The following is a 26,544-nucleotide window of genomic DNA, read 5'->3' on the forward strand; positions in this document are numbered from 1 at the left end:
GACCTGTAAGCCCCCACTTCAAGATAGCTCATCTTTTCAGGCCAAACCAATGTATAATCTCCATGTTTGACTTACAATTTTACCTGTAACTTCTGCTGTCCTGAAATGTACCCCTCCCTTTAAAAACCTTTTTTTGTGAGCCATCAGGGAATTCGGGTCTTAAGTGTTAATTGCCCAATCCCCTTGCTTGGCATCCTGCAATAAATGCCTCACTTTCTATCACTGCAAATCCCAGTGTCAGTGTTTGGCTTTTTCTGTGCACTGAGTGAGTGGATCCGAGTTTGCTTTAGTAACATTAGGTCTGTCTTCTCTTCCCCTCAAATCAAGCACCCTTAGAGGCCCAGCATGGGGGATGGCCAGCACCACAGGAGGTAATCAGAGAAGGGGCTGATGATCCCTGGGCTCAGTGATGGAGCCATGAAATGAGTCAGACAGGGACAGAAAAACTAAAACAGGAAGGACAGCGCACTTGCAACGAAAGCCAAACAAAACAAGCATTGCCCATGTCAGTGTCACAGTGCAACTCAGAGACAACTCTGAGGAAGACTTTGCTGATGCATTTCATGAAGAACTTTGTTCATGGTGAGGGATGGCAACTAATAGAAGGTGCAAAAACCTTCTTTGAAACTGATGGGATTTTCAACTGGTCAGGCAAAGGATGGGCCTTCTTAGAAGAGCGTTCAGAAAAGGTGATAAATTACTTAAGCCTCTTAGATTTTAGTCCTTTCAGTTTTCAGCCTAGCCCTGGAACAAAGGTTTATAAACAGCCTTGTTCATGGAGCAACCTCAGATGCCTCCTGAGATAAAGAAATGGGGAGGCTCTGAAATCAGTGCCTAAGGCAAAAAAACCCCACATAAAACCAAGATTATTCTTGAAAAGCACTTACATCACACTTAAGCTCAAAAGTCAACAATCAAAATAATGGAAAGCAGGATTTGAAGAGATATTTGCACATCCATGTTCACCGCAATTTTATTCATAATAGTCTAGAGATGGAAGCAACCCAAATGCCCATTGATGGATTAATGGATAAACAAAATGTAGTATGTAAATACCATGGAATATTATTTAGCCTTAAAAAGGAAGGGAATTCTGGCACATGAACAACATGGATGGACCTGAGGACATTATGCTAAGTGAAATAAGCCAGTTATAAAAATGCAAATACTGTATGGTTTTACTTACATGAGTAGTCAAATGTATAGAGACAGAAGGTAGAATGGTGGTTGCCAGGGGCTGCAGAAGGAGGAATGGGGGGTTGTTTAATGGGTATAGAGTTTCAGTTTTACAAGATGAAAAAAGAGTTCTGGAAATTGCTTGCTCAACAATGTAGATGTACTTAACACTCCTGAACTGTACACTTAAAAACAGTTAGGATGGTAGATTTTACGTTATGTGTATTTTACCACAATTTAAAGTCAGAAATTAGTTGCTTGTGTTTCTCTTTGCATTTAACCTATAGGAATTCAACCACAGGCAAGTGCCCCTTTATTTAGCCCTGTTCTTCCTGGACCCTCCCCATTCAAACCACACCTTTGTCCTTATTGTCCCTAGAAGAGGGGCTTAACCCTCTCATTTATTTTTTATTATAACCAAGCACTTATATTTGTTTTGTTTTTTATTGATAAAAGCACCTACATTTGAATTTATGTCAGATGGCACTCCACTATAGCTGTCTTTCTTTTCTTACTAATCATAGTTTATGGTTGAGTAGTGAAGGTCCTGTTGAGAAGCAGGAGGAAGTGTTTGGCTCCTAAACCAAACACTTGCATAAGGTATTGTCTGTGACATCTAAGTACTGTGTCTGCACAGTACACAAATAATATATTTATAATTTAATGCTGAATAATATTCTGCTGTATTTATATACCACATTTTGTTTATCCATTCATCTGTACTTAGATGTCACAGACAATACTTTATGCATGAACTGATGAAGTAAGTCATGAGAACTCCCACACTTTTGAGTCGTCAACACACAAAAAGCACATTTGCACTAACTCAGAACACATGATGTTTTGGGTAGAGTTGAAGAAGTATTACCCACAAAGAAGGGGTTTCTAAGTAATGTAGTAGTGATGGCTCAAACAAAAAGGCAGAGAGCACTCATCCATCTTGGAGAACTATAACCCTGATTCTTGGGAATGTTGGTTCACAAACTGTATCATATTTTCTTGATATAAAAATGAATCTTTCTTACCTTTAAAGAACACTTTTAGCCAACAAATTTTAGCTCCATTTACATTGTATACAGTTGAAAGAAAAATGGGAGTTTCACACACTGTGCATGTTTGTATCTCCTCAAAGCACTCAGCAGTGGTTTGCCCCTAGGAAGTAGTCAATAAATGGTGATTGAATTTAGAATGTCCTTCTTTTCAATCAGTAAGGTTTAATATATATCCAATTCAGAAATCCTATTAATTTTTCAGCATTACTAAGCCTTTAAAAATCAATTTTGGGGATGTGCTTAAGAGTTCACAGCAAATACTATTACATAATAATTAAGAGAAAACTGTTAAATGAATCATGCTTATTCAATACACCAGTAGCCATTGATAAAATGTAATTTAATTTAATCATTTAAATTTACATTGTTAATGTACAAGAGCATTTCTTTCAAACCACAGGTTAACACACACTAAAGAGCAATGCTGTTAGAGGAGCAGAGAAACTTTGGAAAACTCTGCTGTCTGAAATAAAAGCAAGGCACTCTCCATTAACAGCTGGTGGCTTCCTGATTTCCGCCCACAGAAGGCATGTTCACACTGAGAGAGCTCTCCCACAAGGGGAGGAATCACCTGCTTTAATACATGTTGTCCTCTTCTGTGCTAGTGTGGTCATCCACTCTGTATAAACTTATGTGCAACATTCAGACAAAAAAAAAAGGGGGGGGAGTTGAGTTGATAGATGACTTGGGAGGCTCTCATAGTTGTAATAACTATGGAAGACAGAAGAACATGCTATCATCTTTATTTTTAGCACTCATATCTGGACCTAGTACTAAAAAAGCTTCTTCATTCCTTCCAACCACTAGATTATAATGGCTAAAAAGTCTTTTCCTTAAATCTGATGGGTGTAAAAATAAAAAGTAACGGCATTTCTCTAGGGCTCTGTTTTTGTTTTGTTTTGTTCTTCCTTTATAGACATGACAAAAACAAGGATTAACTTTCCAAATATTCATGGTGCACAAGAAGGTTATGTATGCACAGTATTTCTAATTTATCCAAATTCAATTTGAATTTGGTCTGAAGCTATCTTGTATGAAATGTTAGCTTTCCTGATACTTAATAATATTTATTATGTTTGCATATAAGCTCAAAAAATTAATGCAAAAGTATACTTTACTCGTGGTTATCTTCTGGTAAATATTAGTGGTTATGTTTAAAAGCCTGATTTTATATAGATGGAGTAAGTTGAGAAAAAAAGACTACGGAAAGGTAAATTAGGTCTTAGTCTTGATTCTGTTACTAGCTGTTTGACTTTGATTAACTCTTCACCCTTCAATGGGCCCCAGTTTGCTCCTCTATGAATTTTAGGGGTTGGACTAGTTGACAGGCCAGGCCCCTTCCAAGTCTAACATTTCAAAATTCTAACATTCCAGGTTCTATCATCTTGATATATAAAAATAACAATCTTTCATAAAAGCACACATAAACATAACACATAATCAAATATTAGAATGACTCCTGGAAAAAAACATATGATTTCCTATCTGGGTTATACTTTGCAGCAGTTAGGCAATTCATTTGGCATTTGTTTGATTGTATAATTTAATGACAATATAAACAGCATAGTTTTGTTATCTTTCCTTTAAAAAGACTAAAGCAAAAATGATTTAAAGCTAACAAAAACTACATCAGTTTGACATTCAAAGTTTGTTTCTTAGCAAAATGGCCAAAGATATTTTGACTTGATACAGAGTATATAATATAAAGACTTTTAGACCTAAAAATCTTCAAACATTATTCGAATTTAGCAAAACATAAGCAAAATTTTAATATCAAAGTGCTAAACAGTACTGCCTTAAAAGTCACTGCAAATGAACCATAAAGTAACGGCATGGGAAGTGACATTTATTGTACAAATGGTTAATAAAAAGACACATTATAAATATATATATGTAACCTGCTATATTTATATATATATATATATATTTGCTTATTTAATTTCTAATTGGTGTATCCAAGTCACTGTGAACACCCCATTTAATTACTTTGTAACTCAGCTTCCAGGAGCTGGTGGTCTTGCAATAAATACAGGCAAAGCTATTACAATATAACGTGCATACAAATGTTTATACAAATAAGGACACTATGCAACAATTATCTCATAGTAATATGGCATTAACAGTAGAAACATACAAAAGGGAGTACGAACACGGAATGTTGAAACGCAGCCCACTAATCCTTCCTAGTACTCACACTCATACTATTTTTTAAATCTTTTCTAGTATTAACATTCATACTATTTTTTAAAAAGAAGATTTGCTTGCTCTCCAAAATTGTCTCCTTAACAAATAACAAAAATTAAATTATATCTATAAAAATCCTTATTGTCCCTGGTGCTTACCCTGTATGACCCAGTTCCTGCTGATTTGAATGTTCTTATCTAGGGATCAAATACTCGACTGACTTATGGAGCTTCTGAATGAATATACTAGTCAGTTGCTATAACTGAAACAAGTTTAGGGAACTCTGGTGGGGTTGATAGAACACAACCAAAACAGTTACATGTAATCCAGTTTATAATCTGATCCGCTTTCAGGATAGCTGGACAGTCAGGGCAGGGATCTGGTTCCATCAGGAATGGCCTAAAAATCTTGGATAGGCCATACCTCAGAAGGGATCTACAGGAAAGGTGAACCCAGCCTCTGCTAGGAATATTAGCATGCGTTATTTGCTAACGTGACTGCCTCCTTTTTATTTCCATATAGAATAAAGGAGAGTTAATAAACAAGACTTAGTAAGACAGCACTTTTAAAAATTGCACTTGTTTATGGAACAGCCATTATTGTTTTGCTATGTCTGATTTGTAGGTAATCCTCCATCTTTCACCATTTGTTAAAATAAAGGAAGAAGGAAATTAAAAGGAAGTTTCTGCCTTGTTTGCACCACATACGTACCTTTGATACAGGAAGCGTATTTTCAAGGGACAAATCTTTAAGACACATCCTACCCTGGCAAACAACCCTTGGCTGTTCTTGTTTTTAAATACAAAGCAACTATAATTGTAGTCCCCAGAAAGAGTTTTAAAACAGTTATATTATCCTTTTTTTTTTTTCCTGCTGGGATAGCATTGTCCAAAAGTGCTTTGTTAGCAATTTCTTAGAAAACCCTCATGAACTATACCCCCCTCCCACCCTATCCCCCAATGCCTAAATATAAAACACAACCCCAACACAATACTCTGCAAGTTTTCTGGCTTTAGGTTATAAGGAAAAGAGCCAGAAAAAAAAGTCTGCTTTCTACAGGAGCTGTTTTTCCTCTTAAGGAAGGACAGGAAATGATAGGTTTCCAGACCTATCCCTTTGCTGCGTAGCAAGCAGGTGCTAGGAGAAGAGGCGGCTCACTGCTCAGGCTGCTCCTGATTAGAAAGGTAGGGTGTCCAGGAAGAGCTTGTCGATGACGGAAGGTGGAGACACCAAGTCTTCCAGCTTCAGGTAGAAGATGCGCTGGAGGCCCAGGGTGCAGATCTTCCTCAGTTCTACCAGGGCACCCAGGACCTTGGACTCGGTGGGCTCCAGAGCCTGTCCCTTACTCTGATGGTCTTTTAAACTGCTTGTGATCTTGTTGCATAGCTCCTCGACTCTCTTTGGTTCTTTTAACCCATGTCTTTCTGCAGAGGGATAGAGAAGAGCAAGAAGTTTAGGAGGCAAATACATCTTAAGACACTGAGGTCTGTGTCTCATTCTGCCAGTTTGGGTGGCTTCTTAACAATCAAAGTGCCCTCCCTGTTAGAGGTAGCTCATGGCCTTTGGTATTAAACAACACCAAGGTTTGAATCCCAGTCCCAACACTTACTTGCTGTGCGCCCTAGAGTAAGTCTCTTTACTTCTGAGCACCCATTTCCTTATGAGATGAAGAAAATGATCATACCCAATTCGGGGTTTCTGGGATAGCCAGCTTAGGTAAGTAACACAAGGGAAGCACAGTTCCTGGCACACAGCCACATGGAATGAATGGCAGGGTGTTTATTATTTTTGCATACATTGTCCTACTAAGGACTCACAAAGCCCTGTCAGTAGGCAACTATTTTTCAGAGTGACACAGAAACACATCCAGGCAAATGAATTAATGTTTCTATCTTGACAGACTCACTTAAGGGAGGTGGGGAGGCTGTAACTTCCATTTGCTAATGCAAGGGCTGCTCGAAAAGACCCAACATAGCAAAGTGCATTCCTGTGTTTTCATGCTAACCAGCACTGAGAAGAATTCAGCTTTTCTTTTCCTTGTTTTGTTCCCCCCAACTTGAAACCCCTATTGACATACACCTGGCACTCTGTACAAAATACACATGTCCTCCTGCTGTGGAGATGGAAAAGTCATAGAGAAGGGGAGGAAGCCCAGAAGGATGTGGTGCAGGCACTTTATAATGTATCAAGACACAAATACCAGTATCTTATATTTTACAAAACAATATATAAAATGATCTCCATGTTAAATACTATGATCTATTTTATGTATAAGGTTAAATGAATTTCCCAAAGTCACTCAGCTGCTAAAAGCTGGGATGAGAACCCAGTTTTCTGAGGCAAATATTGGCCTCTTGTGCGATCTTGGCTCACTGCTCCCCTACTTCCCCCCACCTCCCTTCCCACAGTTCAAGCAATTCTCCTGCCTCAGCCTCCTGAGTAGCTGGGACTACAGGTGGGCACCATCATGCCCAGCTAATTTTTTGTATTTTCCGTAGAGATGGGGTTTCGCCATATTGGCCAGGCTGGCCTCGAACTCCTGACCTCAAGTGAGCCTCCCACCTTGGCCTCCCAAAGTGTTGGGATTACAGGAATGAGCCACTGTGCTTGGCCTCAGAGCCTCATTTCCAAGGGAAGAGCTTGTCCTCTGTTATCTCAAACTTTTCTTCTCTCAGTACATTTACATGTAAAATCATAATCCTTGAGAGATCGAAGACATCCTTCTAAGGGGAAATCAAGCAATAGTTTCTAATTTTTACGAAATTATTATTATTATTTTTTTTTGAGTCACGGTCTTGCTCTGTTGCCTGGGCTGCAGTGCAGTGGTGCAATCATGGTTCACTGTAGTCTGGAACTCCTGGGCTTAAGTGATCCTCCTGCCTCAGCCTCCCAAGTAGCTAGGACTATAGGCATGCACCACCATACCTGATTGATTTTTAAATTAATTTTTGTAGAGGTAGGGCCTCACTATATTGCCTAGGCTGGTCTTAAACTCCTGGACTCAAGTGATCCTCCTGCCTCAGCTTCCCAAAGTGCTGAAATTACAGGCATGAGCTACCGTGGCTAGCTCTAAATTAATTTTTTTAAGTTGGAGACATTTTTGTTAGAAAAGTTATTTCCTGCTGGGCGCGGTGGCTCACGCCTGTAATCCTGGCACTTTGGGAGGCTGAGGTGGGTGAATCACGAGGTCGGGAGATTGAGACCATACTGGCTAACATGGTGAAACCCCGTCTCTATGAAAAATACAAAAAATTAGGTAGGCTGTGGTGGCGGGCGCCTGTAGTCCCAGCTACTCGGGAGGCTGAGGCAGGAGAATGGCGTGAACCCCGGAGGCAGAGCTTGCAGTGAGCCAAGATCGCACCACTGCACTCCAGCCTGGGTGACAGAGCGAGACTCCGTCTCAAGAAAAAAAAAAAAAAGAAAGAAAAGTTATTTCCTTGAAGCAAAAGTTGCAGTGAGCCAAGATCACGCCACTGCACTCCAGCCTGGGCGACAGAACAAGACTCCGTCTCAAAAAAAAAAAAAAAAAGAAAAGAAAAGTTATTTCCTTGAAGCAAAAGCCAATCAGAAAAATGAAGAACTATCCAGATACTTTTCTCTTGTCCCAAATAAGAGGCCTGGGAACCAGAAAATTTGCATTATCCTCAGTTTGGCTAGTTGTGTATGATTTGGGGAAGTTCCTCCCTCTTTGGGGCCCTGTAAAAGGAGAAGGTTGAACTTAATTATCTGTAAGGCCCCAAAGCTCTGAGTTCTGATGTGTGTCTGTCCTTCTGTCCGTCCGTCCGTCCTTCCTTCCTTCCTTCCTTCCTTCCTTCCTCCCTTCCTCCCTCCCTTCCTCCCTCCCTCCTTCCCTTCCTCCCCTCTCTCTCTTTCTTTCTTTACTTCTCGACAGAGTCTCACTCTGTCACTCAGACTGTAGTGCAGTGGTGAAATCTCAGCTCACTACAACATCCACCTTCTGGATTCAAAAGATCCTCCTGCCTCAGCATCCCAATTAGCTGGGATTACAAGTGTGTGCACCACACCTGGCTAATTTTTGTATTTTTAGTGGAGACAGGGTTTCCCATATCAGCCAGACTGGTCTCAAACTCCTGGCCTCAAGTGATCCACCCACCTCGGCCTCCCAAAGTGCTGGGATTACAGGCACGCACTCCTGCACCTGGCCTGATATGTTATAATATCAAAATTCAGGCACACACTCCTGCACCTGGCCTGATATGTTATAATATCAAAATACTACCATGAAGATTGCCAGCGGCATCTCTGTGGATTGTAAGTTGCAGGCATCTTGTCTCAATGCAATATGCTATAAAGAGAAGGGCACTGGCCCTGGAGTTAGACAGACCTGTGTTCTAGTTCTGGTTCTGTCACTTACTAGCTGGGTGACCTAATTTCTCTAAGGCTCAATGTCTTCACAGGAAAATCAGAATTATTGGGTGGCAGATACACAGCCTTTGCCGTATTCTTCCTGTGTGTCTTCAATGTTATGTAATAAATTAAAAGAAAAAGTAAAATGATAATAAAACCCAACTGCATGGACTGTTGTGGCTCAATTAAGATAATGTTATGGAAAAGTGGTCTGTCAACTGTAGAGAGCTATACACTGGAATAACTGGTTCTGGAATAATCAGAACCAAAGACAATGCTTGCCAGTGGGCAAGTGGCTGGCAACTACAAGGTCTAACAAAAGGCAATTAGTGGCCTAATTTCCAAGCTTTGCAGTGCATCATTTTGCTTTCCCTGAGAAACTATTAGCTAATCAGCCCAGGTGCAGACCTGTCTCCTACGGCTTATCTTTACTAAATACATAGGCTCCATGTTTCAGTCTCAGAAGAAGCACCTGAGGGTGAATTTTAAGAGAATCCTGCATGCAGTGGTGTTCTGCCTAAAGTTTTATTTTTCTCCCCAAAACAAAAGAACACGCTGTAAATTTGGCAGTAAATTTCAAGAGCTATAAATCGTCCATAGCCTCTGACTATGTAATCCCACCCTTGGGAATTTATCCAAAGGAAACATTTAACAGAAGAATAAAACTGTATACATGCAGACATTTGATTCATTATTATCTATTACCAAGACAAAACAAAACAAAAGCAAACAAAAAAACTGGAAAAAGGCAAAGGGCTGAAGAATAGGGGAACTGTTAAGTAAATAATGGTATATGGAAGGGAAGATTCTGGAGACATCAAACAGAACAAATATGAAGGCTGTGAAGCAAAATAAAAAAATGTTTACAACATTAAATAAAGAGTAGAGTATTAAATACTAAAGCTGTGATTCCATCTACGCAAATATTATTTCTTCATATAAAGAAGGGTGAAAGAAAATATAAACATGAAAATACCTATGGGGTTTGGGGATAACTTTTTCCTTTCTTTTAAAATGTCCAGGTTGTGCTCTTTGTATAATAATGTTAAAACAGAACAAGATGGATTTCGTCCTTTGTGAAGTCCTTGAGTAGTTATAACATGATCAAACATCACCTTGCTGATACTAAATTCAATTAATAGTGAGAAATATCCAATTAGATTCATAACCTAGGGAGAGTCGCCTTTCTCAGAATAAATACCAGTTCATTGACTTAAGCTTTCCCTTCCTTTCAGTGTCTCATGTCTTACATAACATTCAAGATCTCATATTCATCATCAGGATACAGGAACTGAGCAATATGTTGGCTGGATTTGGGGAGGGGCTAATTGTGGAACCTTGTAACCAGACTTTCTCATGGCCAGACTCCCAGAAGGTACTGCAGAGTTTTCCCTGCTCTCCAACCAGTTGCCACTGCTCAATAACTATGGCAACCATTATTTATTCAGTGAATTCAAGTGGAGATCGATACCTCCTGCCAGCTGGATCAACTCTAGGCCTGGAATTCCTTGAGGAATTCAGAGACACTCCTGTTAGAAGCCAAAGGCACCTCAACCCTTCTTTGTTGTTTTGAACAGCCACTGGATTTGTAGCTTCTTTACTTTTTCAAAAGGGCTGAGATAATATTCAGTCTCCATGCAAACTACTGCCAGCAGCCAAGAAGATTTTCAAATCACTAGGGAGTCACTAAGTGTCTGGGTCCTTCCCTAGTAATTTGAAATCCCTTAAAACCTAATCACTGACATTTTAGTTAAAGGGATCTCCTTTCTTCTTGTAGCTTGGTAAACATGGTTACGGAGCTGATATACAGAGTTCATAAATTCAGGGAGAAATAAGGCATTTGAACTATCCCCCTTCCTAGAGAATTACACACGGAAGATTTTAGTTTAAGGTCTTTGTCCACCATTAAACAAAACAAGCTTCTTAATATTTCTTGCATTTTGGTCTATATAATTTTCATAGAATGCTTCAGTATTTTAACTCTGGCATTATATATTCAAAACTTTAAAACATAACATACAGAAATGGTTAAGTAATTGACTTATATGTCATAATCATTGTATATATAGATTGGAAAGGGTTTGAGTTATTTAGTTCAAATTCCCATCTAAGACAAGAATCACTACTACAAGTTACCATAAAGAGAGTGTCAGGTAGTGGCTGGACTGGGAGTTAACTATAATATTATGCCTTAACAATACAAATATATTTAATAGCACTTTATATAACACTCTTTTACTTAGATTATTTAGATTATTTTATCTCACTCTCACAACAATCCTGTGAATTAGGCAGGACAAAGATTATCTTTAACAGGTATGGAGAGTAAGGCTCAATTAAGTAGCTTGCCCATAGTCAACATTAGCGAGGGGCTATTTTCTTTCATTCCAAGTCCAGAGATATTTCTCTTATAACAGGATGCCTTCCATCTCTGGACGTCTCTAATTGTTAGAAAGTTTCTCCTCGTCCTGAGATGAGCTAGCCTTTCTATAACTCTCTCCTATTTTCTGTGCACCAAATTAACTAATTACTTCTTTCAACAACTATTTATTGAGCACCTATTCTGTGGCAAGGAATGTTATAACTACTGGGGTTAGAGATGCGACAGACAGATCACACTCCTAATCCTTGTGTGGTATGAACATCTAAAGACACTGTTGGATTCCTGTGCATTTTAGCTATCCAGGCATAGACATCTCTGCTTAGAGCAAGAGGGAGGGGTTGGGAGGTAGGGGGAACCAGGGAAGAAGGAGTCAGGGAGAGAGAGTGATGGAATGAAATAATAGAGCTACATTTAGGTCTGTGCTCATGTTTTCTCCTCTTCACTTGGTTAAGATCTACTCATTCTTTGGATCTCAGATCAAATATTTCTTGAAGGAAGCTTCCCTTTTTACCCCCATTCTAGATCATGTTCTCCTCTGGCATTCTAATCTTTCCCTTTGCAGGACACAACAGTCTGAAATCAGATAGTTACATGATTTTTCTCCTCCCATTAATTGTAAGCACCATGGGAGCATGAACTGTATTTGCTTAACATTGTATCTCCAGCACCAAGCCTAGTACATAGGAGACACCCAATAAATATCTGTTAAATGGATACACAGAGGATCAAGGATCTGTGAAAAATGATTATATAAGTACTAAAAGGGTAAACTGCTAAGAATAAATATACAGGTTGGGAGTTATTAAGAAGCTAACAACAGTAAAGAACTTTACAAAATCTAAAACCTACCATATCAAAGCTTTGGAATTATATTTCCTGGCTGTAAACCTGAGCTCTACCACTTATTTATTTATTTATTTATTTTTGAGATGGAGTCTCACTGTGTCGCCAGGCTGGAGTTCAGTGGTGCAATCTCAGCTCACTGCAACCTCTGCCTCCCGGGTTCAAGCGATTCTCCCGTTTGGCCTCCCAAGTAGCTGGGACTACAGGTGCGGCCAAGCCCAGCTAATTTTTGTACTTTTAGTAGCGACGGGGTTTCACCATGTTGGCCAGGATGGTCTCCATCTCTTGACCTTGTGATCCGCCCGCCTCAGCCTCCCAAAGTGCTGGGATTACAGGCGTAAGCCATCACGCCTGGCCTTGACCACTTATTAACTGGGTGACTTTGGGTCTGTTTCCACATTTGTAAAATGGTGCTAATAATGGTACCTGCCTTATGGGTTGTTATGAGAAGTAAACGAGTTAGTACATGTCAAGTATTTGGAACCATGCCTAGCATATAGTGAGCACTTAGTGAATATTTGCAAGTATCCTCTCTATCTAAAACTCAAGTCATTACCTTCCCCTTCAAATCAGCCACTTCTTTAAGCTTGTCTATTATGGTATTACAGCCTTTCACATCACTCTCATAATCATCTCTAACAATTCCTTCCCTCCGAGCCATCATATTTAATCCATTGCAAGAACTTCCGCTATTATCTCTGTGATGTTCCTTGCATTTATATCTCCCTCTCAATACCCATGGCCTCTGGACCAGGATCTTCAATATCTTTGCTATCTAGATCATTTTAATAGCTCTTGACTGATCTCCATGCTTCTGTATCTGCTGTTAGCCATTCCAGGTACTTCCAAGTTTATTTATTAAGCAACATTAAACAAAATAACACATGTAAAGCCCTTGGCACAGTGCCTGGCACCAAGTATTTTAAAATGGTAGTTATTAATTTCATAGATTGCTAATTACCAATAGGTTCCCTTGTTCCTTGCTACTTAAGGTGTGGGCCCCAGACCAGCAGCATCAGCATCACCTGGGAGCTTGCTGGAAATGCAGAATCCGTTTAGGTAGGTCCTGCCCCAGACCTACCTAACCAGAATCTGCAATGCAACAAGATGCCCAGTGATGTGAACGCTGGAGAAGCTCTGCTCTAGTCAATCCTAGTACCCATAAAATGCTTGACTCAGTCCACACCTAGTGTTCATCTAGTCTCTGTAAACCTCATTCCCCAAAGTGGGAACTCACTCCTCAAGGCAGCTTATTCCAATTTCAAATGGTTCTTTCTATGAGAAAGTTTTTCTTATATTGAGCTAAAATTTGCCATCCTATGTATCAGGGGTCCCCAAATGGTATTGGTCCATGGCCTGTTAGGAACTGCGCCACACAACAGGAGGTGAGCGGCGGGCAAGCAAGTGAAGCTTCATCTGTATTTACAGCCACTCCCCATTATTTGCATTACCACCTGAGCTCCGCCTCCTGTCAGATGAGTGGCGGCATTAGATTCTTATAGGAGTGTGAACCCTATTGTGAACTGTGCATGTGGGGGATCTAGGTTGCACGCTCCTTATGAGAGTCTAACGTGTGGTGATCTGTCACTGTCTCCCGTCACTCCCAGATGAGACCATCTAGTTGCAGGAAAATGAGCTCAGGGTTCCCACTGATTCTACATTATGGTGAGTTATAAAATTATTTAATTATATACTACAATGTAATGATAATAGAAATAAAGTGCCCAATAAATGTAATACACTTGAATCATCCCGAAACCATTCCCCCAACCCCAGTCCAAGGAAAAATTGTCATCCATGAAACCAGTCCCTAGTGCCAAAAAAGTTGGGGACTGCTGTTATATGTAGTTCCCAGTTCTGCCTTTTGGGCTTATATGAGAAATGTCTAATTCTCTTCCTCATGGCAGGGAGTAGGGGATAAAGAAAAGGATGATAGTAACCATCAGGAGCCCCACCAAGGGGAAAAGTAACTCCCCTTTCTGAGCAGGTGTTAGGGCAAAGGTTAACTTGGTGACAGCAATGCAGTTCCAGCCAAAGGGGAAGGAAAGGTGGGCCCCTGGAGAGAGAGGTGTATGTAGTTCAAACACCAACAAACAGGACTCCCCACTCTCTAAGCTCTACCCCTTTTGCTGGGAATTCACCTTATTGCTACCACTCATGCCATATACAACATCCTTTACTGATGGGCAGTCCCAGAGACATTGAGCCCACGCTGGTCAGGAAGCCACAAGTCAGTCAGCAGTCTGTGGTGAGGCTGATTTAAATGGTACTTTTCAGTCTGACTGTCTTTGATTTGGTAGAGTATGTGTCTGTCTCTCTCTCCAGTGAGACCACAGACTCTTTAAGGGTAAGGGAATGTGTGTCTGGTGCACAGTAGATGCTCAATAAGTATTTACTGGATTAATCTGAATCGAAAGAAGGCAATTTTCAAGAATTCATAGTTTTCTCATGACTGTGGTAGGCTAAAAATTAATTCAGATTTTTCTAATTTGGGAGACTTCCTGATACTCACAATTGGCCCATTCATTCAATGAATATTTGTCATATGCCAGATACTTGTAAATGGTAAAGTAATTTTAAAGATACTAATAAGACTCTCCCTGTCCTTAAGAACCTCACAGTCTAGCTGGTAAAGAAAGACACAAAGAAATTCCTTAATACAATGTGTATATTCCATTGCAGGGATGCATGAACACTTTTATGGATTCCTAGAGAGCAAGACAGCTGGCTCTTCATAGAAGTGTGTAAAACAAATAATATAATAATAATAACAATGAAGGTTTGTCTAATTTTTTTCCTGCATAGTACACATTAGTTCGTTCAATCTTTATAAGAAACCTGCAAGTAGACATCTTTATCCCTGTGAGAAAGAAGGAAACTGAGATTCAGAGAGGGTAATGAACTTGTCCAAGATTGCCAAGACAGCACATTTCAGGGTGAAGACCTGAACTCAGATCTCCAGTCTCTAAATCCTGTGGCCTCTCCCCTCTCCCACCTTTTTAAACTATTTTGCCCTGCTAAGTTTTACATTTAGTTTTCCTTGCAATGTAGCTGACGGCTTTATTTGATGCAAAAGCAGGGGTAACCAGGTAACCATATACAGTGAGCAGTGGAGCTCTGGAAAGACAGATGGTGGAGGGTGTGGCATGGTCAGCCACCTGTCTCGTCCTGCTGTGTCACTGTTTCACTACTTTCTGCCCTGGTTCTGCCCTCCTTCCACCTTCTCAGTCTTAGAGGTCATGTTTCAATAAGACCAGGAAAAAGACTACAGTCAGAAGAGAAAGGAGTCATTTTCTCACCTGACAGATGACCTGAGTAGGGAAAAGAAAGTCATGGGGAACAACAAAATGGCATTTGAGCACTTGAGATTCCCTCTGCCATCTGCTTCAAAACTACCTTTCCAATCTTATTTCCCCTATTTCTCTACAGGAAAAGCATTGTGCTCTGAGGTTAGGTCATCACATCAGGCCAGAAGGTAAATAATCCATACAATGACTTTTATCCCTGAAAATCCTTTAACTTTCCCAAAAGCACAAGACATGCTCTCAGCACTCATCACCAGAGGCAGAGAAACCATGACTTCCAGTGGATTCATATCTTCTCTGTCATGCTCACTCCAGGACATACAGTCATCCAATGCAATAGCCTGCACTCTTAATTTTTCTCCTCTTTCTACTTGGATCATATATGTGATTTTAATATATGCACAATGCAACTCCACTGTAATTGTTTTAACCCTAAACTGTACTGAGGCATTCAACTGCCATGCCCTTGCGGTTCTCTTTCCTTCATCTGGAATGTTCTTTATGTCTTCTCATGTCTAGATTCTACCTCTTTGGGAAGTCATTCATGACCAACACTTCTACCTTCCTTCACCTCAAAAAAGTTAGCAGTAATCTGGACTTACCCTGGACTGCCTCTGTGCCTTTTCAGGACCTGAGCACTAATCGCTATACATCAAGTTCATATATCATAATCTATGACTTCCTAGTAGACTACCCACTTCTTGACAGCAGAATGCATGCCTGGCTCATCTTTGCATCCCTAGAGACTGTCACAATGCTTGGTACATAGTAGGCCCTTATGCTTATTTAATGAGTGGATATTTATAAAATGGTAATTCCACACTAACTTTGTTTGGCGGGGGGGCTTCTTATTTATGAAACATTATTAACTGCAACCAGATATCAACTCATTGGTATCCCATCAGATTCAAACCACTTGCATTACTTCAGAGATGCAGCACTGGCAAAGGGTAATGGTTGGGGTAGATAAACAGGGAACCTGAAAAACGTTTGAAAACCAACCACTGTGGGGAACCCCCTATTTACTGCAGGAAAGGAGAGTGATCTGAATGAAACCATTTCCTGCCCCACTTTACCGCCTAGTTTTTCATGAGGGGGTACAGAGAGAGGAGGAGGACAAAGAAAAAAAGAATCAGAAAAAAAAAAAAGCCATGTTTGTGCAAACCACCAATACTGTCCAGATTCTTAATACTTTTCCTGGAAGCAAGCCTAGTTAAACTTCTAAGATGCCATTTCCTTTTCATGAGCTCTCCTCTGTGGTTTAAGAAAAGACAATTTTGGGATGAATTCTGTAATGTAAATAGCCCAGCTGTTACTCCACAATCACCCTTTATGATCAATGAAGCTTATTCAGAAGTCAAGATCCATGGCAGCTCATATTCAAATGAAAATTAATATCCACAGCAATGCACACTGTTTCCCAAGCATCGCCTTTTCTGCCATTTCCTGATATTTTCACACTTATCAAACCCACTTTCAACCAGTAAGTCACAAAGAGTGTTGTAATGTACAGAAATGAGAGAAGAGGGCTTATTTTTGTTGTAGGCTAAAACCACAGCAGGAATGAGGCAGGAAAGGGAGCTACCCGCTCGGGAAGGCCCAAAGACACCACTGTAGTTCACTTGGCTTATTGTAAGTGCTCATTATGTGCAGCTTAATTAGTTTAATATCACTGTCCTCCTTTAAGCCTCTCTCTCAAGCATCCAAGGAGACTGTCACCAAACATACTGCCTTCTAAAGCCACCACCTGTTTCCTCATGCCACTGAGTTTGATGCTTCCAAGGGGCAGGGTAAGGCATATGCCTAACTTGGACTCTGTCACTATCACTCCAAGGGGGACCATAGGTGAATTCAGAGTTGCCTATCCTGAATCCAGTTTGGTTACATCACCAACTGAATTTTCTATAATTCTCACTGCTGCCCTATGAAATAGGCATGGTTATCCCCATTTTACAAATGACAAAACTGAATTTCAGAGAACTGAAATGTGTTCCCAAAGAGCACCTATTTATTAAACACAGGACTGAAGATTAAAATCTGGGTGTGCTCAATTCCAAAGTCCAGGCTATTTCTGCCATGCCAAACTGCCTCCTCCCCCGGCCAATCTCCACATAAATGGGCAGCGGGCTGAGCAGCTGTAACTGCAGGGCACAGAACAAATGGAATGCAGAAAGAGGACCAGCACCACCCTTCTCCTAATTTCTACTCTATATTCTCTGTATTGAACTGCCCAGTCTCTCCAGGTTGGGTCTTCCTGGCACCCACACATCCTGGCCTCTTAGATATTTGTCAATTTCCATTTAAAAAGTGAAACAAAGATATGGCCTTTCAGGGATGGGCCATCCTCTTGAATCATGGCTTTCAGACCTGGACTGACCTTTTTCCTCTTAGATTCTTTCTCACTCTAATCTGTGCCCAAAATGCACTGACAGGGTAAATCTTTCTTTTTTTTTTTTTTTTTTGAGACGGAGTCTCGCTCTGTCGCCCAGGCTGGAGTGCAGTGGCCGGATCTCAGCTCACTGCAAGCTCCGCCTCCCGGGTTCACGCCATTCTCCGGCCTCAGCCTCCCGAGTAGCTGGGACTACAGGCGCCCGCCACCTCGCCCGGCTAGTTTTTTTTTTTGTATTTCTTAATAGAGACAGGGTTTCACCGTGTTAGCCAGGATGGTCTCGATCTCCTGACCTCGTGATCCGCCCGTCTCGGCCTCCCAAAGTGCTGGGATTACAGGCTTGAGCCACCGCGCCCGGCCGGTAAATCTTTCTAAAATGCAAACCTGACCATCAGGCTCCTTTGGACAAAACCTGTGGATCCTTGTTGTGCTCAAGATAAACTCTGCTCCCCTCACCTAGGCGCGGAAGGTTCTTCATGTCCCGCCTCACGCTGACCTATCAGAACAGTCACATCTCCTGCCACTCCAATTTTCAGTTGTTTCCTTTCTGAAACTTAGCCATATTTTCAATGGCTTTTGGCAAATGTTTATTTATGCCTGGATTCTCACTTGTTCCATTTTAGCTTGGAGACATCCTCTGCATTTACAAAGGACCAGCTCCTGTGATCTCTTCTGAGAAGACCACCCCCACCTGCTATCTCTGGGCACTTGAAACTCACTCCCTTGTCTCCATAGTGGCACTCAACACCCTACATCAACTGTAGTACTTTGCATGCCTATCTCCTCTAGGGATGTGTGTTATCATCTCTGAAAACCCAATGACATGCAGCACAGTGCCTAGGTCAGTGAATATTTGTTGATTAACTAGACTCAACACTTGTTCCCATAGAGATGAAGCAATGTACTGCTTTTACTTGTGGGAATCCAAAGCTGGATCTAGACTTTTGTTTTTGTCTTTTTAAAATGAACTAAACTCCATACTTTCTAGTTTTGAATGTTTAACTGACTTAGGAATTGCTGAATGGTTTTGAAATTGAACTAAAGAGCTTCAGTTCAAAGGCAGCCTTGAACCAGTTTCCTTCCAGTCCTGATGAAGTAATATACTTGTGCCTTAAATCTGTTTACTTTCTTCAGATGCTCCAGTATGCCATTTGAAAGCCCTCCAAATGGAATCCATACTCTTTGAGACTGCCTTGGTTTTTGTTTCGTTAATGGCTCTCTTGGAAGTCTAGCAGCCCCATTTAAAAAAAAAAAAAAGTGAGTTTCTCATCCTGGACCAAAGACCAAGAGGAAGTCAGTTTCCATTTGGAATACTGAAGGAACGGCTAGTGTCTGAGTCCTCACTGCAGCCATGCCATTTGCTTGTCTTTGCCTGCATGTCAACCATCAAATGACGAACCAGCCTAGCCTCTTAAGGCACAGATGCATCTAACTTTAGCTAATAGGAGATATCCCAAGAAATACAAGTGAACAATGCTTGGGCAAACCAATGTACATTTCCAGTGAAACAGAAAGAAGGGGCCATCTGTACCAGAGGATGCATTTGATGCTCTGGAAACTCACCACCTGCCTGAGAAACATGTTTTCTATAGCCAAGAGCATATTATTCTGAACTTGAACTCTCAGTTCAACAGCCAAGCCTATGCTTGTGTCTGACCAAAAGGACAAGGATGAGCCCCTCATTTGGCCACTTCTGGAGCCCCCACCCTCTGTCACCACCTCTCCAGGCCCCAGTCTGACCGGAAAGAATGAGGTCTAACAGGAAATTCTCCCCCAGGGCAAAGGGAGCTGGGGCAAGGTCCTCCATGGCCACGGGGAGATGATATTCTTTCCCTTGCCCAACATGCGCCTTTCTCCATCCCACCCCACCTTGGGATCCTTTATCTCCCAAAAGATAGAAAGAGAGAGATCTACAGAGGGAGACAGGCATAAATCAAATATGTTTTATGCTTGTGGTTAAAAAACTGCTCAGTTGGCCAGGTGTGGTGGCTCATGCCAGGAATCCCAGCACTTTGGGGGGCCAAGATGGGTGGATCATTTGAGGTCAGAAGTTCGAGACCAGCTTGGCCTGCATGATGAAACCCCATCTCTACTAAAGATACAAAAATTAGCCGGGTGTGGTGGCAAGTACCTGTAATCCCAGCTACTCAGGAGGGTGAGACAGGAGAATTGCGTGGACCCAGGAGGCAGAGGCTGCAGTAAACCAAGATCACATCATTGCACTCCAGCCTGGGCGACAGAGCGAAACTCCATCTCAAAAATAATGATAATAAAATTTTAAAAAGTAAAAATAAAAACTGCTGTGTTGAGCCATTTTTGCTTTCTCTCAGTCCTTTGCCAATCAAAGTTATTAAATCAAGTTGTATTTGATATGTCTATAGTGTTTTGGTTTTACTTTAGGTCACTAGCCAAGAATTGGGGACGCGGGAAACCTCATCACCTCTGCTCCACAGGAATGGGCTGGGTAAGGTAATCTTCCTAGGAAAGGCTTTGTAAAAAGAACTCTGAACCAGTCTAGGCAATAGGGTGAAACAGGGCTACAAAACAGCCAAATGTGTGGTGGCGTGTGCCTATGGTCCCAGCTACTCAGGAGGCTGAGGTAAGAGGATCACTTGAGCCCAGGAGGTCGAGGCTACACTAGGCCATGATCACACCACTGCTCTCCAGCCTGGGTGACAGAGCAAGACCCTGTCTCAAAACAAACAAACCCTGAAGCAGCTAGTCCCACTGTCCACAGATCTCCGGTAGGAAGTTAGATTTTCATATATTGGGCTTATTGACAATGACAATTCAATAGACTATGGATTCTCTTTCCTAGAAGTTTATGACAACAAATTATAGATGCATGTTTCTTTGCTTAAACTAGGTTAAACTTGACAGATTTCAGAAAAAATGGTAGTTATTTTCCCACTTTTCTGGTGTATGTGGTGGTCAAGGCCCACCATAACAAAGGGAAGGAGAGAAATGAGGATGTGGTTTTGGCAAGGTGGTGCTTACCTGTGATCATGCTCAGTGCTGACAGGCAGGCTAAGGCTTGGATATCAAGGTTCAGGCTCTGCAAATTTAAGGAAAAGTCTTTAATAGAGTCGAGCCACTCCCCAAATCCACGAAGGCACTGAAGTCGATGCAGGACAAGTCCGTTGCAGAACACAAACTTATCTTCAGCAGTGTTTGACCTGGGAGGTGAGAGGAAGAGAAACATTAAACAGGTCTGTCCAGTCTGTCCAACATGATAACATTACGACACACAGGCACCCAGACAGTCATGGGGCAGCATTGGGACCCCAGTGTGGTGCTATGAAGCATGCCCAGATACTCAAAATGAATAAGACTATGTTCTCCGGGATAAACAACTAGCACCACTTGTCTATGCTAATGTCTTTAGTGAACATCAGCCCAGGGGAAGATATGGGCTGTGGCACCTGCTGTCTTATTAGTAGAATCAATTACTGGCTTTCCTTGGAACAGGACATGGGGGAGCAGGCACTCATGGGTTACAGAGGTGAAGCCCAGTGCACCCCTCTCTCAGCAATGAACATGAGACTGTTCCCTCCAGGGCTCCTGAGACAGGGCTTGTCCTTGATTTTCTTAAATGTTAAAAAACTGCCAAGGCCTGAGGCTAGACACTACAATTCCATTGTGTAAACTTTAAAAATACCAAGTCCCTGGCCAGGTGCGATGCCTCACACCTGTAATCCCAGCCCTTTGGGAGGCCAAGGTGGGTGGACCATCTGAGGTCAGGAGTTTGAGACCAGCCTGGGCAACATAGTGGCAACATTTTGTGTCTCTACTAAAAACATAAAAATTAGCCAGGCTTGGTGGCATGCACCTGTAGTCCCAGCTACTCGGGAGCCTGAGGCAGGAGAATCGCTTGAACCCGGGAGGTGGAGGTTGCAGTGAGCCAAGATCGTGCCACTGCACTCCAGCCTGCGTGACAGAGTGGGACTTTGTCTCAACACAAAACAAAACAAAACAAAAACCAAGTCCCTGTAAGTGCCAGAAGTCTATCACAAATTAAAGGGTGGCCTAACAGAAAACAAGTCCTTATTTTGTATTACCTTCTCTGCTTTTAACATTGGGGCTGTGGAGGGCTATTTTTAAATCTGTCCTGATAGTTTACGTTATGTCTATCATCATCTCATTTTTCTTTCATGAAAGGTGCCTTGGAACTTCCACGTGGACATCACCATTTAGGGGTGTGGCTTTGGGTGCTCCTTAAATCTCTCTGGACTTCTTTTTCCTTATTTATAAAACAAAAATTCTAATTGCTACCTCCTAAGAATGTTGAGGGAATTAAATAAAAGAAAGGATTTGAAAGCCCATGCATGGTGCCCAGTACACAGGACGGTTTGACAAGTATTGGGTATAACAAGTAATGGGCTGAATTATATGTGGTTCTTCCTTTAATTTTAGATTTCCTTTAACTTTCAAATCTCTTGCCACAAATTTATCTATCTTGGCCTGTTGTATTCACAAGTCAAATAATCTCGTGTTGCTTCTTGGATGAACAGCTTCATTCATTCCTTCACTCAGCCAAGTGTCTACTGAGCCTGAAGCACGTGTTATTCCTGGAGCCAGACACTGGGAGAAAACATGGTGAATAGGACATACATGGCACCTGCCTGCATGGAGTTTACAGTCTACTTAATCCTTTGTTGCATGTCTAATAGATGACAGTCACCTTGCTGGCTCAGCTCTGGTGTACACTAGATTGGCTACAAATTAAGCTATTACTGGCACTCTAGTTGTAACTCCACCCCATCTCTCCTACTGATCCCGTCACAGAAGGCATACACAGGACAGAATGATTCAGTCTCAGAATATAAAACATGGACCCTGATGACATCAGAATCTGATGGCATCAGAATCATTAAAGCATGAGTTAAAAATGCAGACTTCTGGACTTCTCCCACAGTCCACCAAACCAAAATAGATGGCAATGAGGCCTGGCAATTTGCACCGTAAAAATTAAACAGGAGTTTCTGGTAATGATATGAAATTGGGGAGGGGATGGCAGGAAAGAGAAAGAGGGGAAAGATGGATTTTTCTGATATTTGGTATAAAGTCGGTATCATCTCCTAAAAATATATAACTGAAAGGAAGCAAGGAAGATGGAGTTAAACAGGCTATTTGTGAATAAAAACAATAATAAAATAAAGTTTAAAAAATTTACACGTGGAACTTACTAGAGGAGCTTCCAAGGTTCTATGTTTTTGAAAAATCACTTTTCCTTTTTGTGTTTGGTGTCACTGACTATGATAGGATGGACTAAATCTTTCTATCTAAGAGTGTTCTCTTGGAATAAAACTGGGGGTTGAGAACGTGTGGGAACTCTTTAGGGCCCCATCAGGTGTGCTAGAATAGTAACTTGTTAAACAGAAACCCATGAGGTAAATACAATGTTCCAAAGCAAACACTTGCTCCCAGGAAATAGCTAACGCACCATGAGGATCTTTCCAGAATCACAGAGTGTTGGAGCTGCGAGGGACCTCAAGAGATCATCAAATCCAACCTCTTCCTTTTAAAAAGGAGGGATTTGAGCTTCCGGTCAGGCAAGTGACCTGCTCAGGGTGTGACAGCAAGTTCACATTAGAACTGGGACTAGAACCCAGGGGTTCTGGCAGCAAGCCTAGTGCTCCCTCCATGACTTATTGCTCAGTTTTTTTAGTGCCTGATCATATTTCACATTTGCTTCTTGAGAAAACATTTCACCAATGATTCAGTTACAAACACAGAAGGTTTCAGGCTTCTTCTAAGGAAGTAGACTGAAGATAAAATAGTAGTAATTACCTGATGGAAAGTCTGAGGACAAACAGCTCCAAAAAGGCTGATTCAATAAGTAATGTCTGATCTTCTTTGGGGAGATCAGTAAATCCCGGAATCTTTTCTGCCCAGCTTCTGGATACATCAATGGAGGCTGTCAGGAGGTTGTAGAATTGTTGCACATGCTCAGCATCTGTGCCTGCAGCAGCCTGGTCAGTGGGACAGTACTAGAATGCAAACCAGAGAGAGCAGCATTATCTTGCTTCAGTGGGGATAATAGTATCATTTGCAAACAGGCCCTTCCAAGACCATCAATGCCTAAATTCTTACTTTTAGGTGTCACAGTTTATAAAACCCCTTCACATTCATAGTCTCATGTGATTTTCACAATGGCCCTCTGATACAAATACAGCAAATTTTATTGGTATCACTTAATAGACAAGGAAATTTGCTTAAGTCGAATTAGCAAAGTGGTTTTCACCCTTGACTGTGCAGTGCAATCACCTGGGGAGCTTGAAGGACACAACTCTTGTCTGGGTCCTGCGCCTAGAGATTCTCATTTAATTGGTCTGGGGTGGAGCCTAGGGGTCAAGAATTTTTAAAGCTCCCCAGGTGACTCCAAAGTGGAGTAGCTCAGTTGAGAACTACTGCCCCAGGAGTTTGTGTCCAAGTAGATCTCCAGGGTCTGCTCATTTCACTATGGCACAGCTGTCTCCCCATGAGATACTAAGTTAACCCAGTGGTTCTCAAAGTGTGGTCTCCAGACTGGCAGCATCAGCAACAGCCAGGAATGTGTTAGAAATGACAATTTCGGCCTGGTGCGGTGGCTCATGCCTGTAATTCTACCACTTTGGGAGGCTGGGGGGTGGGGGGGGGGGGTGAATCACCTGAGGTCAGGAGTTCGAGACCAGCCTGGCCAACATGGTGAAACCCCATCTCCACTAAAAATATGAAAATTAGCTGGGTGTAGTGGCATGTCCCTGTAATCCCAGCTACTCAGGAGGCTGAGGCACGAGAATTGCTTGAACCTGGAAGGTGGAGGTTGCAGTGAGCCAAGATCATGCCATTGCACTCCAGCATGGGTGACAGGGCGAGACTCTGTCTCAAAACAAACAAACAAACAAAGAAGTGACAATTTCAGGCCCTACCACAGACCTACTGAATTAGAAACTCTGGGGGTAGACACAGCAAACATTAAAAAATTTTTTTTTTTTGTAGAAATGGTGGCGTGGGTTGGGGATGAGTATCACTGTGTTGCTCAGGTTGGTCTTGATTTCCTAGACTCAAGCAATTCTTCTGTCTCAGCCTCCCGAAGTACTGGGATTACAGGCATGAGGCACCATGCCTGGCCCACCAAACTGTCTAATCAAGATCTCCAGGTGATTCTCATATACAATGAAGTTTAGGAATTGCAGAAATAATCAACAAGACAAAGAATGATTTTTGCTTGCTGTTGATGGATTTCTGTGAGATAAAACCAACCAGGAAGTAGTGGAAGGAAAGGTCTCTTTGGCAGAACCCAGGCAGCTGTGTGCCATTAGACTCAGGACTGTGGCTATTTAAGTTAATACAAATTAAATGAAATTAAAAATTCAGTTCCTCAGTCATGTTAGCCATACTTCAAGTGTTCAGTGGCCAAATTTGGGATAGAACATTTCCATCACTGAGGGGAGGTCTATTGGACAGCATGGATCTAGAGAGTCCAAAGAGCAGAAAGATATAAGTAGGAATAAAGTCTTCACCCAGCTTTCAGAAATTCTGGTAGAACCAGAGTTTTTCTTGAATCACGGGAGGAAAGACTTTTCTGCTGCAGAGAGGAAGACTGATACAGCAAGATACTAATCAAGGGACAGCCAACAACACAGAGATTTAAGAGATACGCAGAAACACGTAAATAGGCACATCATTTCCTACACATTAACATGGCTGTGCATCATTGTGCATTCCTTTTCTGAACTGATCCTCATGGGGTAAGGATTTTAATCTTTATTTTACAGATGAGAAAACTGAGGCTCAGAGAAGCTAAGAGATTTTCTCAAGTTACACAACCAACAGTGGTACAGCCAGGACTTATGCTGACCCTGTGATTTCAAGTTTTACCCCTCCTAGCTGTTAAGTATGTCTGATGTTACTAGATGGTGGGATCGTTTATGAAACCTTTTTTTTTTTTTTTCCCCGAGATGGTATCTTGCTTTGTTGCCCAGGCTGGAGTACAGTGGTGCGATCTTGGCTCACTGAAACCTCCACCTCCTGGGTTCGAGCGATTCAGTGCCTCAGCCTCCCGAGTAGCTGGGACTATAGGCATGTGCTAACATGCCTGGCTAATTTTTGTATTTTTAGTAGAGACAGGGCTTCACCATGTTGGCCAAGCTGGTCTCAAACGCCTGACCTCAAGTGATCCACCTGCCTTGGCCTCCTGACATGTTGGGATTACAGGCATGAGCCACCGCATCTGGCCTATGAAATCTTTAAAAAGCATTTTGCTTTATTCTCACTGGAGCTCTCCAGGTACATATTCATTGGTCCTATGTTTCTGTCAACAGTACAGTGACTGGCACATAATTATACCTCAATAAATAATTGCTGAATATTTTTCCAATGAAAGAATAGTCAGAAGAGTGCTTAGGTTTGCTGTAATACCCTAACCTGGTTGGAGAAGAAACAGCTAATAAGCAACTAGGTGTTTACTGTGGAGCTACCTAGGTGAGAGGAAATGAGATGCTTATTTAATTGGGTCTTTAATCTCAATTTTGTTCTGGCCCCTAATATGTGAAATAATGTAGCATCATTTAACTTTTTTGAACCTCAGTTTTCTACTCTGTAAAATGGGGATACGTTCCTCAAAAAAAAATTTTTTTTGAGACAGGGTCTTGCTCTGTTACCCAGGCTGGAGTGCAGTGGTGTGATCGCGGCTCACTACAGCCTTGACTTCCCCAGCTCGAGCGATCCTCCCACCTCAGCCTCCTGAGTAGCTGGGACCACAGGCAGGAACCACCATGCCCATCTAACTTTTTAAAAACTTTTTGTAAAGGCAGTGTCTCACTATATTGCCTAAGCTGGTCTTGAACTCCTGGGCTTAAG

At 41.7% G+C, this 26,544-nt stretch overlaps 1 protein-coding gene across 3 annotated transcripts in view; it reads right to left on the bottom strand.

Moving 5' to 3' along the window:
• Positions 1–2,549: 2,549 nt before the first annotated feature.
• The window catches only part of NR4A3 (nuclear receptor subfamily 4 group A member 3), a 43,877-nt gene continuing 19,882 nt past the window's right edge, over positions 2,550–26,544 (bottom strand). For 2 of the 3 annotated variants that reach the window (XM_025360710.1, XM_025360708.1), the window contains 3 exons: positions 23,491–23,690; positions 20,698–20,876; positions 2,550–5,836 (listed from right to left, as the gene is read on the bottom strand). In XM_025360710.1, coding sequence (XP_025216495.1) covers positions 5,589–5,836; positions 20,698–20,876; positions 23,491–23,690 — 627 coding nt within the window. In that variant the 3' untranslated portion in view covers positions 2,550–5,588. The remainder of the gene's footprint in view (positions 5,837–20,697; positions 20,877–23,490; positions 23,691–26,544) is intronic. The other variant, XM_025360709.1, reaches the window with a different exon arrangement.

The sequence above is a fragment of the Theropithecus gelada genome, chromosome 15, assembly GCF_003255815.1.
Source record: "Theropithecus gelada isolate Dixy chromosome 15, Tgel_1.0, whole genome shotgun sequence".
Taxonomy (NCBI): domain Eukaryota; kingdom Metazoa; phylum Chordata; class Mammalia; order Primates; family Cercopithecidae; genus Theropithecus; species Theropithecus gelada.